At 41.8% G+C, this 16,786-nt stretch overlaps 2 protein-coding genes across 2 annotated transcripts; one reads left to right on the top strand and one right to left on the bottom strand.

Annotated features, from left to right (window-relative positions):
• Positions 1-1,168: 1,168 nt before the first annotated feature.
• LOC116188079 (histone H4-like) lies at positions 1,169-2,211 on the bottom strand. Its single transcript, XM_031517214.1, has one exon. The coding sequence runs from the start codon at positions 1,743-1,745 to the stop codon at positions 1,464-1,466; it is 282 nt and encodes a 93-aa protein (XP_031373074.1). The 5' UTR covers positions 1,746-2,211; the 3' UTR covers positions 1,169-1,463.
• An 81-nt stretch (positions 2,212-2,292) lies between these two features.
• LOC116188074 (methyl-CpG-binding domain protein 4-like protein) lies at positions 2,293-6,053 on the top strand. Its single transcript, XM_031517206.1, has 4 exons — positions 2,293-3,024; positions 3,178-3,375; positions 4,548-4,744; positions 5,586-6,053. The coding sequence occupies exons 1-4, from the start codon at positions 2,356-2,358 to the stop codon at positions 5,704-5,706; spliced, it is 1,185 nt and encodes a 394-aa protein (XP_031373066.1). The 5' UTR covers positions 2,293-2,355; the 3' UTR covers positions 5,707-6,053.
• Positions 6,054-16,786: the final 10,733 nt, after the last annotated feature.

Raw genomic sequence — 16,786 nt, 5'->3', positions numbered from 1 at the left:
AGGATAACTGGGGTTGGGATGCGTGAAATGAGGTTAGACAATCACTTGGGAGCTCAACCAATCCCGCGTAAATCATGAAGACTACATGGCGCTCCTGAGAACAGTCTGTTCGATCGGACCCCGTCTATGTTTCGGTCATTCAAGCCACATGGTGCGCATGAGTGAAATATTGGCTGAACTCAAACCGGGCAGGATCTTGTGTTGTAATTTGTATTTTTTATATTATTATTCGAGAGTACATTATAATGACATTTATTTATACATTCATTATTGTAATGATTTCGATCAGTGTGTGAATAGCCTGAGTGACGGAGTTGGTCGAGTCGGCTTATGGGTCCCAAAGACGAGCGAGATAATACGAGTGACGACCCAGTCCACGCGGTGAATTGGTCATCATGATCCAGTTAACCGAGAAGAGATGATGGTGGATCAATCCCTTGACTTGAGGATCTGCTTCTCTTTCGGTCTTTTAAACCAAATCAATCGCTTTCACGAATTTACAGTATCAAAACGAGCAAGACGAGCGTACCATAATCAAGCGGCAAACAAAATAAAACGACAAGCTCTAGACAAATTAGAGTACCAAAAGAGCGTGCGACATATAGGTCCGCACGTAACAAAATCCTTGAATTTTGACCTCGAGTTCCGCAGACCATATGCCTTAGCAACTAGGTGTATCCAATACCGGTAGACCCAAACAACTCACCAGCTCTTGACTTTTTGGTTGTAAACAGGTAGTGGCGACTCTTTCTCACGCGTGTTCGTCGTGCGTCCCTAGGAAGATGGACATTCCCAAGTCGTGTGATCAGCGCGCACGCATGCGGGCCCCGACAAGACGAAATTCGGATCCGCACACCTAATATTGACGTGGAATGTGTTGCACACGTGGTGGCTGATGTGGCTTCAACTCAGCCACATTTAACGGTTTTGTTAACGGAAATATTAAAATAGAAAAGTGTTTAAAGGTAAAGGATGAAAATATAAAAAATAATAATAAATGATAAAAATAGAAAAGTTCTCGAACCTAAATGACCAATTTATATTTTTTCCTTTATATATATGTATATATATATATATTCTAAATTTCCGAGTGAGCTCGTGGGATTCAGATAAAGTACTCAATCGACCCAACAAGTGAGACCTAAATTTTGCTCGGACTCCATAAGGCATTCTGTATGTAGCTTCAAGAGTTGTAACTAGAACAGGAACATAGAGTTAGGCTACTCATGTCAGTCAATTTGCCCCATCTTTTGAATAAAGTTCTTCATCCTCATCAGCAGATCGTTCATTCCACCATGAACAAACACAACGCCTACCATAGCCATAAAAACAACTACTTTTTACACTGAAAAAGACAATCCCATAGTAGAATAGCCAAAAACCTCCCTTTTTTTTTTTTCCTTTCTTAATAGCAAGACTTGTGCTTTTTAACCCTAACCACCAAAGTCGTAGAGGGTCCTGCCCTACCTCTTGAGCGCGTAGACAACATCCATGGCGGTCACGGTCTTGCGGCAGGCGTGCTCAGTGTAGGTCACGACATCTCTGATGACGTTCTCGAGGAAGATCTTCAGCACCCCACGAGTCTCCTCGTAGATGAGACCACTTATACACTTCACGCCGCCCCTACGGGCCAGCCTGTGGATGGCTGGCTTGGTGATACCCTGGATGTTGTCCCGAAGGACCTTACGGTGACGCTTGGCTCCTCCCTTTCCGAGCCCCTTGCCTCCCTTTCCACGCCCAGACATTCTTGATCATTGCAGAGCAGTAAATTCAAATGAATTACTCAAAACACTGATTCAATTGAAGCAAGAACATAATCATAATCCTTCAATTGGGAAGGAAATCGGAGATGGAAGATCTGCAGGTAGCCAATAGAGATGAGGGGAGGGAAGGGAAGGGAAGGAACAAGAAGAACAACATGAACATGTCGGGTCGGGTATTAAATAAATGGGTATGCTGATATCGGGTTGGGTTGATAGGGAGGCACGTAAGCGAAAATAGGTTAGATGTCACGGATCTCACGACGTTTATTTCGAGTCAGTCACTCCGTCAAGGTTCGTAACAGAGAGAACCAACGTTGCCTCATTTACAAACTTTTTAAGACTTGATTTTTCAAAGTTAAACTTTTAGAATTCAATGTCAAAAAATGACAAACATACATATAGGACTATCACTGTAATTTTCCCATTACAAAAATGATCATCAGACTTTTTAATATGTCTAACGATTTTAACACGCACATTCCTCTAATTATGTAAAAAGCGGGACCAAAAAAGAAAAGGGCAAAATTGAACGGTTATTTTATTTCTGTCCCGTGACATTGTTTTCTTTGTTCTCCTCTGCACTGCAGGTGGAATGGAGGAGACGAACCGAGCCCTAGACATGGAGATTGAGGTTCAGAAGGGCGAGGCGAATAAGAAAGAGAAGACCAAGAGGAAGAAAAAGGGTAGAGTCGTCTCTCGCTTCTTTCAACAGAACCAGGGTGGGACTGGTGGTTGCATCAATGGCAATCGTACGGAACGAAGGGGGAAGAGATCCCGTAAGAAGGAGGAGAGGGTCGTCTCTCGCTTCTTCCAGAATCGACAGCCGGAGCCGGATAGGGGCACGAAGCGTAAGCGCAGCCGGTGCGATGACAGCAGGGCAATCGCCAGAATCGAGGAACCAATACCGAGCACGACTGTCACGGAGGAGAAGAAGGAGAGGACCGTTTCTCGGTTCTTCCAGAACGGAAATGGAGAGCCCCGGGGGCGAGGGGTTGAATCGAAGCTTGCAGCGGCTCTTGACGGCGGAGAAATTCCTGACATCGAGGAGCTGTTCTCGCGGTTTGCTTATACGAAGAAAGTAGGCTCCGATGATATTCCTTCTGAATCAAAGGCGCGGAGCATGCTTTCCCCCCGTTTTCGGAACACGAACGTGAGCCGCGGGCGATTGACAATGGGGAAGCGAATCAATGCAGAATTGATAGCGGATTCAGCAGCCGAACCGCAACCGGAAGCGGAAACGGAAGCTGCTAAAGCTAAAAAGGTTGGTTGGCACATCCATCTTTGTCTATGGTTAACTCTTATTGATAACCTTAAACTCTTCTGCCTCGACCGGACTTATGCAGTCGGCATATGATTGATTGATTTGATCTGAAAATTATTGCCATTTCATCTTTTTTTCCTTGAGTTTGAGCAGAAGAAGGTTAAGAGTAGCAATGGCAGTACGATCCTCTCGGCAAAGGAGAAGAAAAAAGAAGCCTACAGAAGGAGAGATGCCGACAACACGTGGAAGCCTCCGCGCTCCGTACACCGGCTTCTTCAAGAGGACCACGCCCATGATCCTTGGCGGGTTTTGGTTATCTGCATGCTTCTTAATTGTACGACTGGGAAACAGGTAAACCAATCTTTCGTGCTAAGGTTGTTGCAAAATTGTATTTCATCCATTCGTTGTTGGTGATGTGTTAATGGTCTGCTCTTTTCTCATTTTCGTAGAATTGTTCAGGCCCAGCAGCAAATTCCCGTCTTATAGCAAACAAACTGCACCTCTTTACTTTTCTTGCTTAGAGATGACAATTAGATTAGATGAAAGCAAGATAGTAGCATACTCATGTAAAGATAACGAAGCTTCTTCTTCTTCCGCTGAGGTGACAAGTCTTGAACATGCAATCATTTAGATGTGGTATAATTCTCCAAACGGAAGTGGCAGGAACGACTCTTACGGTATACTGACAGAGCTCAGACTTCCAGGTTGTTCCAGAGGTTACTAGGTATTGAGTCAAAAGAGAACATAAAAAAGTAAAAGATGAAATTGGTTTTCGTCAGTGAGACTCTGAAGGTTTTGTCATTGTTCATTTAGTACACTTGAATGGTAATAGGATGCAGATTCTGGGCTCTTCGATTGACTCATTTTCCCACTCCATTCCCTTTTCTCTCCGTCACAATATATGAACTTTTAAGAAAGTGTTTGGTATAGAAGAATAGGAAAATAGCGTGGGAGTGATATTGCATTACATGGTACAAATGTTTCGTCCTGATATCCCATCTAATTCTCTTTTCATTCTCCCATGTCAACCATAGCCTAATAGTAGTAGAGGTACCCTCATTTCCAAATAGAAACAAGCAAATAGTCTCCTTAGCTCATATACACCCTATATACAACTCAATGTCTACCCTTGAATTTGTAGCATTTTAACTTACCATTCATTCTAGTCCTTAGCCTAATCTCGCAATAATGGATGCAAAGATAGGAGTAGTTTACGCAATCATCAAGTATTGGGACATCAGTGAGTTTAATAAATCTTAACTAGCTTCCAAAGCACATATGAAATGCCACTTCTATCCAGTGTAATATTATTCAGTTGCAGCTTTTTGGCTGAAAAGGTTTGCTCGCTTTATGATGAATCGATTGCCTTGTATTTTGCTATTTAGTCCTGTGGCACTCTTTACAGTGCACTTTCTTTGGATATTGCTTGTGTAAAGATTGGACACGATTCACTTACAGTATCTCTTAGCATGGTAGGTTGAATATGCAAGATAGTTCTTACATGAATTCCTTTCATATTTTAGACTGGACAGATCTTAGAAAAACTTTTCAGCGAGTTTCCGAATGCACAAGCTGCTGCAGATGCTCCAGAGGAGAGAATAGAGGAGATTATAAGAACGTTGGGTTTACAAAAGAAGAGGTCCTGCATGATAAAACGTATGTCTCAAGAATACCTCGATCATGGCTGGACGCATGTGACTCAGCTTCACGGTGTTGGCAAGTAAGCTACTCTTCCATTTTGCAGTCAAGTTAATTATTGAACCAGTAGCACTGATTTGTATCAATCAATCTCAATGGGTGATGCCATTATTTATATGAAGTTGAGTAAAAGGAACCATATGGATCACATAGTTAGTTCTTATGAGTGTGTCAGCTAAGTGCAATTTGCAACCGTGGCAGGAACTCCAATCGGACATGTATGCTATACAACCATTTCAAACTGGAATGTTTTGAGTAATTCAGTTCAATTTCGTACATCTAAAAGTTATTCATCAGTGTTATAAGAAATTGTCTAAAATCTTTTGATGCATTGATTATGTGCTATAGGTTTTAGTGTTGTTAATACGGCCAACAAAATTTCACCCCTAACTATATGATTTTCTGGAAAAATTGCTGAAGGGAATTTCATTGCTTGCTCTTGGTGCTGGTTACGATGGGGTTCTTTGCTGGTCTCACTCGATGTCCTCCAGATTACGTTGCTATTTTAAAAGCTTAAACTAGTGATGAAGACCAGTAAAGTCAACTATATTAACAACCCCTGCAGCCCATGGGCAACAAAGAACGTGTAATGCATGAAATTGATTAAACGAGGGGCAGACCAACAGGTTTGGAGATTCCAATCCAAGCTGTAATAGGACACTCTATTCTATACAGTCTACTTTCTAAGTATTCTAGAAGTTTTAGGATAAGGCCTGGTAAGTATATCAATTATGTGATGATTCACTAGCTTGAAATCACACGTCTGTGTTTCTACCTTCTTTTTAGAGGATAATGTCTTGGTTAATAATCACAAAACCAATCGTGGATGCACTGATGTTAACTTAGGAATTGTCATTGTGTAGGTATGCAGCTGATGCTTATGCCATATTCTGTACCGGAAAGTGGGATCAAGTTAGTCCGGTCGATCACAAACTGAAAGACTACTGGGACTATTTATGGACCATTGAAGACAGATTGAGATAACTACAGTTTTCCCCCCCTTCCCCCTACCCTGATTTTCGAGGTGTCTATGAGGCAGTATAAATTCCGACATATATGCTCTTCTAAGTAGTGCTTTTGGAGGCCATTTTGTTGCATGGAGGATACATCCCCTGTGGTATAGTTATGAGAATGTGGACTTCGAGTGGATTAACTTAAGTTGCCCTTGCACGTTAGCTGTTCTTTGATGTATAAGACTACGTAAACAGGAAGTTTTGCAATGTAATTTGTTGGGGTAAATTGCACTGTTTGTATAAAACCTTTTAGCGATGTAATAGTTTGGTACAAAATCTCTTTTTTGGTGACAATTTGATACAAAACCTTCTAAAATATTGTAAACAATTACATTCCGTCAATCGGACATTGACGCTATTAGGAAATTCTGATGTGTTCAATGACTTACAATTTAAGCATCCGACGTGGCAAAAAGAATATATAAAAAGTACTTTTCTATAATTGTAATTAACATAGGATATGTTTTGAGTAAAATTAACATAGCATATAAATAAATAAAATAAAAATAAAAGATAAACTCTATCCCGTCTCTCTTCTCTCCCTCCGTCTCTCTGTTCTCCCTCTCTTTCTCGACAGCTGCAACGAACAGGAAAAAAAAATGTAAACAGATCAATCTTCACTCATCTTCAAAGCCAATTAGCAAACAAAAGCAAAAGCAAGTCGTCCAAGCACCGCCCACAAGATTCTCTCGTTTTCTATTTTTTTTTTTAAGTTTTCATCTGTATTGGGTGTGGGGCACCCTCGTTGGTGACACCATTTACGCAGTGCGGGTCACGGTTTCTTATGCCTAAATCTAAAGGGAATAGATCGCGTCTAAACCGACGAATAACACCAAAAAAGGCCATGATAAAAAGAGAATCTATTAACTTTATTATTATTATTGAAATATAGAGTTATAGTGTTATGGTACAATGAGATGAACTATATATATATATAGGCCTAAGACAATTAAGAAAACACTAAAATAAGAAATTAGAATCTAGACTCTTATTATGTATTTTTCTAAAACAAAACAAATAATTGCTCTAAAATATGAAACTTAAGACTCTTGACTCAAATTAAAATTGAAAGTAATATCTAATTTTAAATATATTTCTATCTAAATAAAAAATAATACCTAATTAAGATAATTATATTCCTAATCTATGAATCAAGATATCTCATATTCCATTTCCACATCACGAGAATATTTCCTTGATATATCAAAGATATGCTTCCTTGGGCTTGGACTTATTGATATGGATTTGGGTTGAAAATCCTCCTCGTCATTTTCCCCCAGTTGTGAAAAGCTCGCCCTCGAGCGTTCGATGCACTTCGAGTTTTGTAATCCACATGAAGTTAAACCGCTCGTATGGTTGGATCTGCAATCATCGTCGCTTGGAATTCCATATTTAGGAATTTTGATATGCATGACATCTTTAGGATCTTCTTTTCCAACAAAATAGGCAACTCTTGTGATTCTGGAGTTAGCTCAATCTTGGCCTCAAATGCTTCCTTTTTGGGGCTCTCGACAATCTTGGACACTTCCTCAATTTTCTCCACCTCGCAGTCGATTGGCTTTAATCTCTCGTCTTCCTTTGCATGGCCATGGTTGCTGTGCGAAATTTCCTCTTCCATCACTACATGAATATTTGCCGTATCACTAAAATTTACCTTAGCCCGTTCATGATGAAGTTTGGCGAAATTAGCAAAATTCTCTCGAGTTTCAGTTCTAATTTGCTCCTTCAATTGGAATTTGGCCTCAAAAGCTAATCCGCAAACTTCAGATAAAGTCAAAATCACCTTGTACCCCATTTTTTCTCGTATGTCAGGATTTAGGCTATCTAGATAATGCTTGATTTTGCTATCTTCACTTTCCACTAGTAGAATGCATACAACCAAGTGAAGGAATTCCATGGTATACTCTTCAACTGTCCTACTTCATTGAGAACGTTACTGGTACAATTGAAACAAGTACTATTCATACTCCAAGGAAAGAAATCTTGCTTTTAGAAATCTCTTCATACGCCTCCATGTAAAAACTGGATCTTTGCTATCTCGAATGTGATCTTGTTGCAATCTTTCCCACACATTTACTTCACGCAAATTTACTTTTTGCACTTGCATTGCATCATCTTAGCGGGTTCTAGATACCATGTCCCACGGGTGCCAAAATAGGAAGTTAGGTTAGATAGAGGTTCCAAGTAAGGGAACGGATCGAGTCGGCTATGCCACCGAACCGGCCCCCAAAGATCCTCGCTCGGTTTTGGGGAAGTGATTACTCCTGATCGAGAGCCCCCATCCCTAATTAGTTGTTTTCCCAGTAGCACCGAAACAATGCATAAACAGGGACCGTCATGCTGGACCAATTTTGTCTTCATGCTCGTCAACCGACCCAAAGTTCAGTCTTTAAGTCGGCCCTTAGTTTTTTTTAGGAGGGCATTTTGCTGTATTTCTGAAAAAGCGTTGTAAAGTGTAAAAGACAGTTATATTTTTATTTTTCTGCACCTGCATGCATGTTTTCAAACAACTTAGGATATTGCATCGGTTTGATTTTAAACATTAAACCGACATCTTTTCCATTTAGGTAAGGATGGATCGTTCGACTCCCTGTCTTAGGCTTGAGTCTCTCACACCACCTGGTCAGGAGATTACTCGCATTTAGAGAGCATTTCGTCCGATAGACCGCGCCTTCATCCGCCTCATCATAGGGGACAAATCGATGCTTGTCGAGTCCCCCATCGACTGGACTTTTCTCAAGACCGCCATCGAGTTTTGGGACCCTCAGTATGCCGTGTTTAACTTTCAAGGGACAAAGTTTACCCTTATAGTCGAAGAATACACGACTCTCATTCAGAGACCGATGCCGACACGGAACATCATAGTGCCTAACCAGTTCGCCGTGATACAGAGGCAATTATCCATCCTTCTAGGTCTTCGCACTGAAGAGGTTCATCATGAGTTGCATAATGGATGGGAACACAGTGTTAGGACCACATGGCTTTTGAATTGGACACACATTCGTGCACTTAGGGCTACCGGAGAATCATACTAGCGCGACTCCTGTCACGGGTTCTTTCTGTTGATCTTCGGGACTCTCTTGTTTCTGCATGCCTCGAATCTCATAGACGAGGCAATCGCCCAAGTCGTCCTCCAAGCGGTAGGAGGCCATAGTTATGTTGAAGCTCTACTAGCTGATGTACAGACCCGAACGTGGACTCTCGTCGGGGCCCGCATGCGCGCTTTTGGATCGCGCGGTTTGGGAGTATCCACATTCCCGGGGATGTGTGATGGACACGCGTGAGAAGAAGTCGCCACTTATTATTTTACGACCCGAAGGTCGAGGGTGGATAAGTTACCAGGGTCTAGGGGTATGGAACACCTAGTTTTGCTAAGGCATGGGTCTGTACGGAACCAGAAAGTCCATGTTCGGGGGTTCATGTTACATGCAGGCCTATATCCCGCACGCCCTTTCGGTACTCTGGTTTGCTAGACTTACATGTTTTATTTATTTATCGCGTGAATTAAGTTGCGCTCGACTCGCACGTTTTGACACCGTAAATTCGATGAATTAAACGATGTCGGTTGAGAAGCCGAGAGAGAAGTAAATTTGTGTGTCGGGGAATTGGTTCACAATCTTGCGATACAGCTCATCAGACCATGGATGTTGAATCCCTGCGTGAGCCAAAGCTGCGAGATCTTGGATTTTCTTTCCTTTGGGCAAGCCTGAAACCAATTCGAATGATTCGACTCTCGGACAGTTTGCTTGCCAACTGAGATTCTTACAGATTGAATGTACAAGATAAAACTCATTACAATGAGCTCTCAGAAATACATAAAATCATAATTTCAAATAGGTGAATCTCAGTTAGTTTGCATTCAGTTATTATTACTCTAACTTACCGTGAGTTTAGGGAAACACCGAAAAAACTGAAATTCAAGCGCTCTCACTGAATCGGACGTTGGACCTTGTGAATGTTGATCAGGGTGTTATACCCTGAGATCGATGAGTAGGGCATTGAACCCAAGTACTATTTGTCCTAGGGATTAGGCTTGACCCACATGACGAACAAGTGTGGAAAGATAACAAGCAGCAAGTAAATAACAGATAATGTGTTCGTATTAACCGAATATACATGTATTAGCAAGTTATTAGTCTAGGGTGTTTTAGCATGCAAATCTTACCATAGACAAACGAACGCATGCTAATATTTTAACATTTGGCTTTGGTTTGAGAACCTGACATATCGGATGTCCGTAGTCAAGTCTCATGTGTGTGGATTATTTTTACAGTGATTCGGTATTATGACACTGAATTACCACTGAATTGATCCAAACTTGTGTTTTGACTCTAAGTTTGGAACCTAGAGTTCCACCTAACCATTTCTAGTGTTTGGTTAGATCGAATGAAAAGATTAGTCAGGTGATCATGTTTTGATACAGAATACCCGACTAGCACCCCAACTATGCTAGGATGACATAAATTCATCGGTGGGAATAAGAAAGGCTATGCAGATGAACCTGCACCTGAACAGGTAGCTCGTTCTTACTCCGATACCATCGTATTTCTGTCAAACTAACCATAGGATGTCGCCAAATTGCAAAATGATGCTTTTGCCCTTAATTTGAAAATTTATTTTCAGAAAAGGGAAATAATGCAACACGGGCCACCTCGGCCTGTAACCGGCGCCGACCGAATCCTTGGGTTTTTCAGGGTTACATGAGAACCCCATAAAAGCCGAAGATTCGGTCGATCTGTTCGGAAGTGATCTAGAAAGAACTTCTGTATTCCGACCTGAATTACTTGAAGACAGGTAGAACTCAAGTCAAAACACGCAAGTTTTTCCTAGATGTCCATGTTACATCGCATCGCGCGTTTCGGATTTGAAAGTATGTGGATTTTGAAAAGGGCATTAACATCGTTTTGTAATTCGTCGACGCGAGTTACACATTAATGTCCAATTCATGCAAAGTTGCTTAAAGTTGAACGAATTAACAGTGTGAACGTCCCGATTAACCCGTTCGTGAAATTAACGCTTAAGGTTATTGCCGAATGTGTTAATTGTGAAAACGATTCGTGCATCGGCGACTAAGACGGGTCAAGAAAGACCAAGTACTACAGGGACTGTGCTATCTAGAGATGGGGGTTCCCGACTCAAGGGCATGAATTCCTTGAAATTAGGTGGGGTCTTTCAAGGCCCAAGCGACAGTCGAACTGCACGTCGTACCCCAATTCAGAACCCCTATCTAGCCTGTGCTCCCATCATCGGTCGTGGGATGCGATCCATAGGTTCTTAGTGTTGGGAATTGGTGTATGCTCTAGAGGCAATCTGTCATCAATTCTGTAATATGACATATATTTCATTAAAATACAAGCCATTTATGTTATTGTGTAAGTTGCGCTGAATATTAATTTTTACACAATAATGTCCTTGGAATAGTAGGTACAACAGGCATCAAGCGTGACTTGATTGTGAGATCCTGTAATGACTAAACACTATTCCTAAATGTCCCTAGTCAAAGTATTATCGTTAATTAGGATAACGATAATGCGGTTAGACTAGTGTGGGTGTAGATTGATGACCAAATCTCACAGGTCATGGATGTGGAGACATCGAGTCACACCGCAGGTATACATTAGGAGTAATGTGTACTGGACTGACCCGTCATGAGATTGCTACATGGGTTGTTACGTGACTGTCATTAGCAGATCTCATAGTGACTATGGTGCAGTGGTCCTTTGACTTGAGGTCATCATAGTTTCCTACATGTAATGTCGTATACTTTGATATTGTCAAACGCCACCGTAACAGGCTGGTTATAAAGACAGTTATTGGGTATACCACAGAGCATGGAGAGGAATGTGAGTGACCAAGATAGGATTTGTCCCTCCTACGTAATGGGAGTGATATCTCACGGCCGCTTAGTGGGCAGAGTCTATAAGTGTATGCATACCCAAATGAGTCGATATAGAGATATCGAGCTCATTTGTTCTGATAGACTTACCCGATAAACCAAGAAAGAGAGATTGTGCCATACAAGGATGACAACGACCATGCCTTGGGCTCAATAGACATATAGAGGACAAAATGATTATATTGTACGGTAACATAGGTTATAAGGTTCGTCGAGAAATTGACTTTCCGATTACTTGAGCAGCAGTGATGCATTGCTAGATGCCGCTCACTGTTTGTAATATTGAAATAGAGATTTCGATATTACTGTCAACATAATTGGGAACCTACAGGGTCACACACTACGACCAAAATCGACGAGATACTTTCGAAACACTATAATCGTCTAATAGAGATTAGATGATTTAAGGTGTAATCGATTAATCGGATATTTAATGAGATTAATTTACCGATTAACTAGACCCGATTTACTAGATTAATTGGACTCGATTTATACACGAAATAGAGACGCACGGCGGCACGAAATAAAGCCATTTGGCTTTTGCATGGACGGCCATATAATGGCATGCATGCATGGCCACATGGAAGGCCATTTGATGGCCACAGTGCATGACCATGCAAATGGTCAACTCCATTGCATGTATATATATACATACATACATGATGGAGAATGGCCGTGATTTTTTTTTGGTCAGAAATGCATATGATGCATTTGTAAGTCTCTTTATGTAAGTGTGTATGCATATATGTGTATGAACGTTTAATCGAATTGTTCGATTTCGAAGAGGTCAATTAATCTAATAAAGATCGGAGTCGCATTGGTGTTTCCTTCGAGCATTGGCCGCTACCACCGCTAATCTCGAAGACTCATCGACGAAGTCGGTGTGGATACCGGTAGAGGCGTCACGCGTGGGACTCTTGGACGACGGTTTAAAAGATTCCAGGTACACTTTATCTATTCCCATTCTACTAGTAGGTCTTGGGATCTAGTTTCACGGATAGGAAATTTTGAATTTCTATTCCTTTCAGGCTTCCATAGGCCCCGTGAAACTAGCAATTGGTATCAGAGACTAGCTAGTTAGAATCTGAGTAGATAGAAGCATGAAATAGGATTTTATGCTTGTTACATGTGTGCTTGGTGCTAGCCTAACTGTTAGACCTCGACTAGGCTATAGTTGTGTTAGTATAATGGTTGTACTTGCATGACTGTTAGTGGTATAATTGTTATACACAAGAACTATTATGTAATGGTTACATAATAGTATATGGTGAGATCGATTTAAATATTGTTAAAATCCCTCAATAATATTAATTCCATAGCCTTCCATCGTGTAACTCTCGTCAAGACCAAGATCGATAAGTGTGTAGACCTAGCCCTCACAGGATGCCCTCATCTATCCTGGTAAGACGTGGTGTTTACCGATGGGTCGGACTTAATTGAGCAAGCCTAATAGGATTAGGAGTTCAGAGGCAAGGAGTTGGGCGTCAATCTACAAGGTAGATTGGAATAAGGTGTTATTCACCTAACTAACCAAGAGCTGCATGTGATGCAATCGGGAAATAGGGTTCCCTACCTAAATAGCCAATTCTGGGAGTTTCAGCCCTCGCTGACTCAGAACTTGGTGAAATATGGATCTTGGACCGCTATGAGAATGAGATTCTCCGAATCAATGGTGAGGGTCATTGATTTGATAAAAATAGTGGGAGCAATATTTAATAAAGTCCTCATTAAATATTGTTATGTCATAATACTTATTATGTGTATTTCTGTGGTAGTTTCCATGGTAGCAAACACATCTAGTGCCTTCTGTTTGCGATCAATCCTTGATAAGGAAAAACTATCCGGAAATAATTTCCTGGATTGGTACCGCAACTTGAGAATCGTTCTCACTCAGGAGAAAAAGTTATATGTCTTGGAGCAACCTCTTCCTGCGCCACCGCCTGATAATGCCACCCGAGCTGAGAGAGATGCTTATAGGAAGCATCAAGATGATGCCGTGAGCGTTGGATGTCTCATGCTAGCCACCATGGATCCGGAGCTTCAGAAGCAACACGAGTACATGGGGGCGTACGATATGATCGTACATCTCAGGCAGCTCTATTAAGAGCAGGCCCGACATGAGTGGTTCGACGTATCGAAGGCACTTTTTCAGACAAAGTTGACTGAGGGCAGCCCAGTAGGTCCTCATGTACTCAATATGATTGGGTATGTGGAGACTCTGGGACGACTAGGATTTCCTCTATTTCAAGAGTTGGCCATAGATTTAATCCTGCAGTCGTTGCGCAACAGTTATAGTCAGTTCTTCATGAACTATAATATGAATGACTATAACAAACCATTGCCTGAACTGCTTGGCATGTTGAGAATAGCTGAGCAGGATATCAGCAAAGGGACACATGTTCTGATGGTCCAAGGGACCAAGAAAAAGGGCAAAGGCAAGAAGAAAGGCAAGAAGGCTAAGGGCGCATCCAAGTATGACTCAGGTGCATTGAAGCCCAAGGCCAAAGTGGTAAAGGATGATTGCTGCTTCCATTGTGGCAACAGTGGCCATTGGAAGCGGAATTGCAAGGTATACCTGGAGGAGTTGAAGAAGAAGAAGGGAAGTGAGACTTCCACTTCAGGTATCCATGTTATAGAGATCAATGTATCTACTGCTTCTACATCTTGGGTATTAGATACCGGGTGTGCTGCTCACATTTGTGGAAATGTGCAGGATTTAAGAAACAGTAGATCGTTGGCAAAGGGCGAGGTGGACCTACGAATTGGAAATGGAGCAAGGGTTGCTGCATTAACTGTAGTGACTTATCACCTGTCTTTGCCTACTGGGCTTGTACTGGATCTTGACGACTGTTATTATGTGCCTGCTATTAGTAGAAACATAATATCTGTTTCTTGTTTGGACAAGAAGTGATTTTGTTTCACTATCAAGAACAAGTTTTGTTCTATGTACATGGATGATGTATTTTATGGCAGTGCACATTTAAGTAATGGTCTGTATATTCTTGATCTAGACACGCCCGTTTATAACGTGGAAACCAAACGACTCAAGTCCAATGATTCGAACCCGACTTACCTCTGGCATTGTCGTTTAGGCCATATTAGCGAGAATCGCATCTCCAGACTCCATAAGGATGGATTACTGGACTCGTTTGATTTTGAATCAATCGAGACTTGTGAACCTTGTTTAATGGGGAAAATGACTAAGGCCCCCTTTACTGGAAAGGGTGAGAGAGCTAGTGATCTTCTGGCTCTCATACATACCGATGTATGTGGACCAGTGAACAAGCTTGCTAGAGGTGGGTATCTCTATTTCATTACATTTACTGATGATTTCAGTAGATTTGGATATGTGTATTTGATAAAACACAAATCCGAATCCTTTGAAAAGTTCAAGGAATTTAAGAATGAAGTGAAAAATCAGTTAGGTAAGAGTATTAAAGTTCTTCGATCAGATCGAGGAGGTGAATATTTGAGCTATGAGTTTGCTGACTATATTAGACAGTTTCGGATTCTATCCCAACTGACTCCACCTGGTACACCACAGTGGAATGGTGTAGCTGAGAGGAGGAATCGAACATTATTAGATATGGTTCGATCTTTGATGAGTCATGCAGACTTACCGGACTCCTTCTGGGGATATGCTCTACAGACAACGGCTCTCATATTCAACCATGCTCCGTCGAAATCAGTTGAAAAGACGCCATATGAGATGTGGTATGGGAGGCGTCCCAATATGTCTTTTCTAAAGATATGGGGTTGCGAAGCTTACGTGAAGAAATTGTCTTCGGATAAGCTTGGCCCTAAATCGGATAAATGTTACTTTGTAGGGTATCCTAAGGAAACACGAGGATACTATTTCTATAATCCCACCGAGAGCAAAGTGTTTGTCGCTCGAACTGCGGTATTCCTTGAGAAAGAGTTTCTCTTCAAAGGAACAAGTGGGGGGAAATTAGGACTTGGGGAAGTTCTACCACAAAATGACATTAACCAATCGACGGGTAAGGTTGTAGAACAACCACAAGGTGTGGTGGTACAATCTTCTACACAGGTGACACGGGAGCCTCATAGGTCTGGTAGGATACGTCATGAGCCCGAGAGATATGGATTTCTCGTGACTCAAGATAATGATGTATTGCTCGTAGATAATGATGAGCCTATAACCTATGCGGAAGCCGTGACAGGCCCAGACTCCGAAAAATGGCTGGAGGCCATGAGATCTGCGATGGAGTCCATGTACATTAACCAAGTATGGACTTTGGTTGATCCACCTGAAGGGGTAAAACCTATTGGGTGTAAGTGGGTCTTCAAGAAGAAGACAAACATGGATGGTAATGTGATTACCTTTAAGGGTCGACTAGTGGCGAAAGGTTTCAGACAAGTTCATGGTGTTGACTATGCCGAAACCTTTTCCCCGGTGGCTATGCTTAAATCTATCAGGATCTTGCTTGCAATTGCAGCTTACTATGACTATGAGATCTGGCAGATGGACGTCAAAACTGCTTTCCTGAATGGAAGGCTCCTCGAGGATGTGTACATGACATAACCTGAGGGTTTTGTCGATCCACAAAGTGCCGGAAAGGTTTGTAAGCTGCAACGGTCTATTTATGGACTGAAGCAAGCTTCTAGGAGCTGGAATCTTCGCTTTGATGATGCAGTCAAAGAGTTTGGCTTCATTAAGAATGATGATGAACCCTGTGTTTACAAGAAGGTTAGTGGGAGTGCAGTGATCTTCCTGGTGTTGTATGTAGACGACATACTTCTGATCGGGAATGATATTCCTTCCCTACAGTCTGTGAAGACTTGGTTGGGAATGTGTTTCTCCATGAAGGACTTAGGCGAAGCTACCTATGTGTTAGGTATCAAGATCTATAAAGATAGATCCAGGAGACTGCTTGGCTGAAGTCAGAGTGCATATGTAGATAAAGTGCTTCGGCGCTTTAGCATGCAGGATTCTAAGAAAGGATCGTTGCCCATGTTACATGGCATAAGCCTTTCGAAGGCTCAGAGTCCTTCTACTCAGGAGGAGAGGGGTCGCATGAGAAGGATTCCATATGCATCAGCTATTGGATCCATCGTGTATGCCATGTTATGCACTCGACCTGATGTCTCGTATGCTTTGAGCATGACGAGTCGGTACCAGTCAAATCCAGGTGAG

This window comes from Punica granatum, chromosome 1 (assembly GCF_007655135.1).
Source record: "Punica granatum isolate Tunisia-2019 chromosome 1, ASM765513v2, whole genome shotgun sequence".
In the NCBI taxonomy this organism is placed as follows: domain Eukaryota; kingdom Viridiplantae; phylum Streptophyta; class Magnoliopsida; order Myrtales; family Lythraceae; genus Punica; species Punica granatum.
The sequence above is the reverse complement of the archived record's forward strand: the minus strand, read 5'-3'. Positions and strand labels throughout refer to the sequence as shown.

Coding starts and splice junctions, on each gene's coding strand:
- LOC116188074 (XM_031517206.1), top strand. CDS start 2,356: ATGGAGGAGACGAACCGAGCCCTAGACATGGAGATTGAGGTTCAGAAG. Junction 3,025..3,177: donor AAGCTGCTAAAGCTAAAAAG/GTTGGTTGGCAC, acceptor GAGTTTGAGCAG/AAGAAGGTTAAGAGTAGCAA. Junction 3,376..4,547: donor ATTGTACGACTGGGAAACAG/GTAAACCAATCT, acceptor TTCATATTTTAG/ACTGGACAGATCTTAGAAAA.
- LOC116188079 (XM_031517214.1), bottom strand. CDS start 1,745: ATGTCTGGGCGTGGAAAGGGAGGCAAGGGGCTCGGAAAGGGAGGAGCC.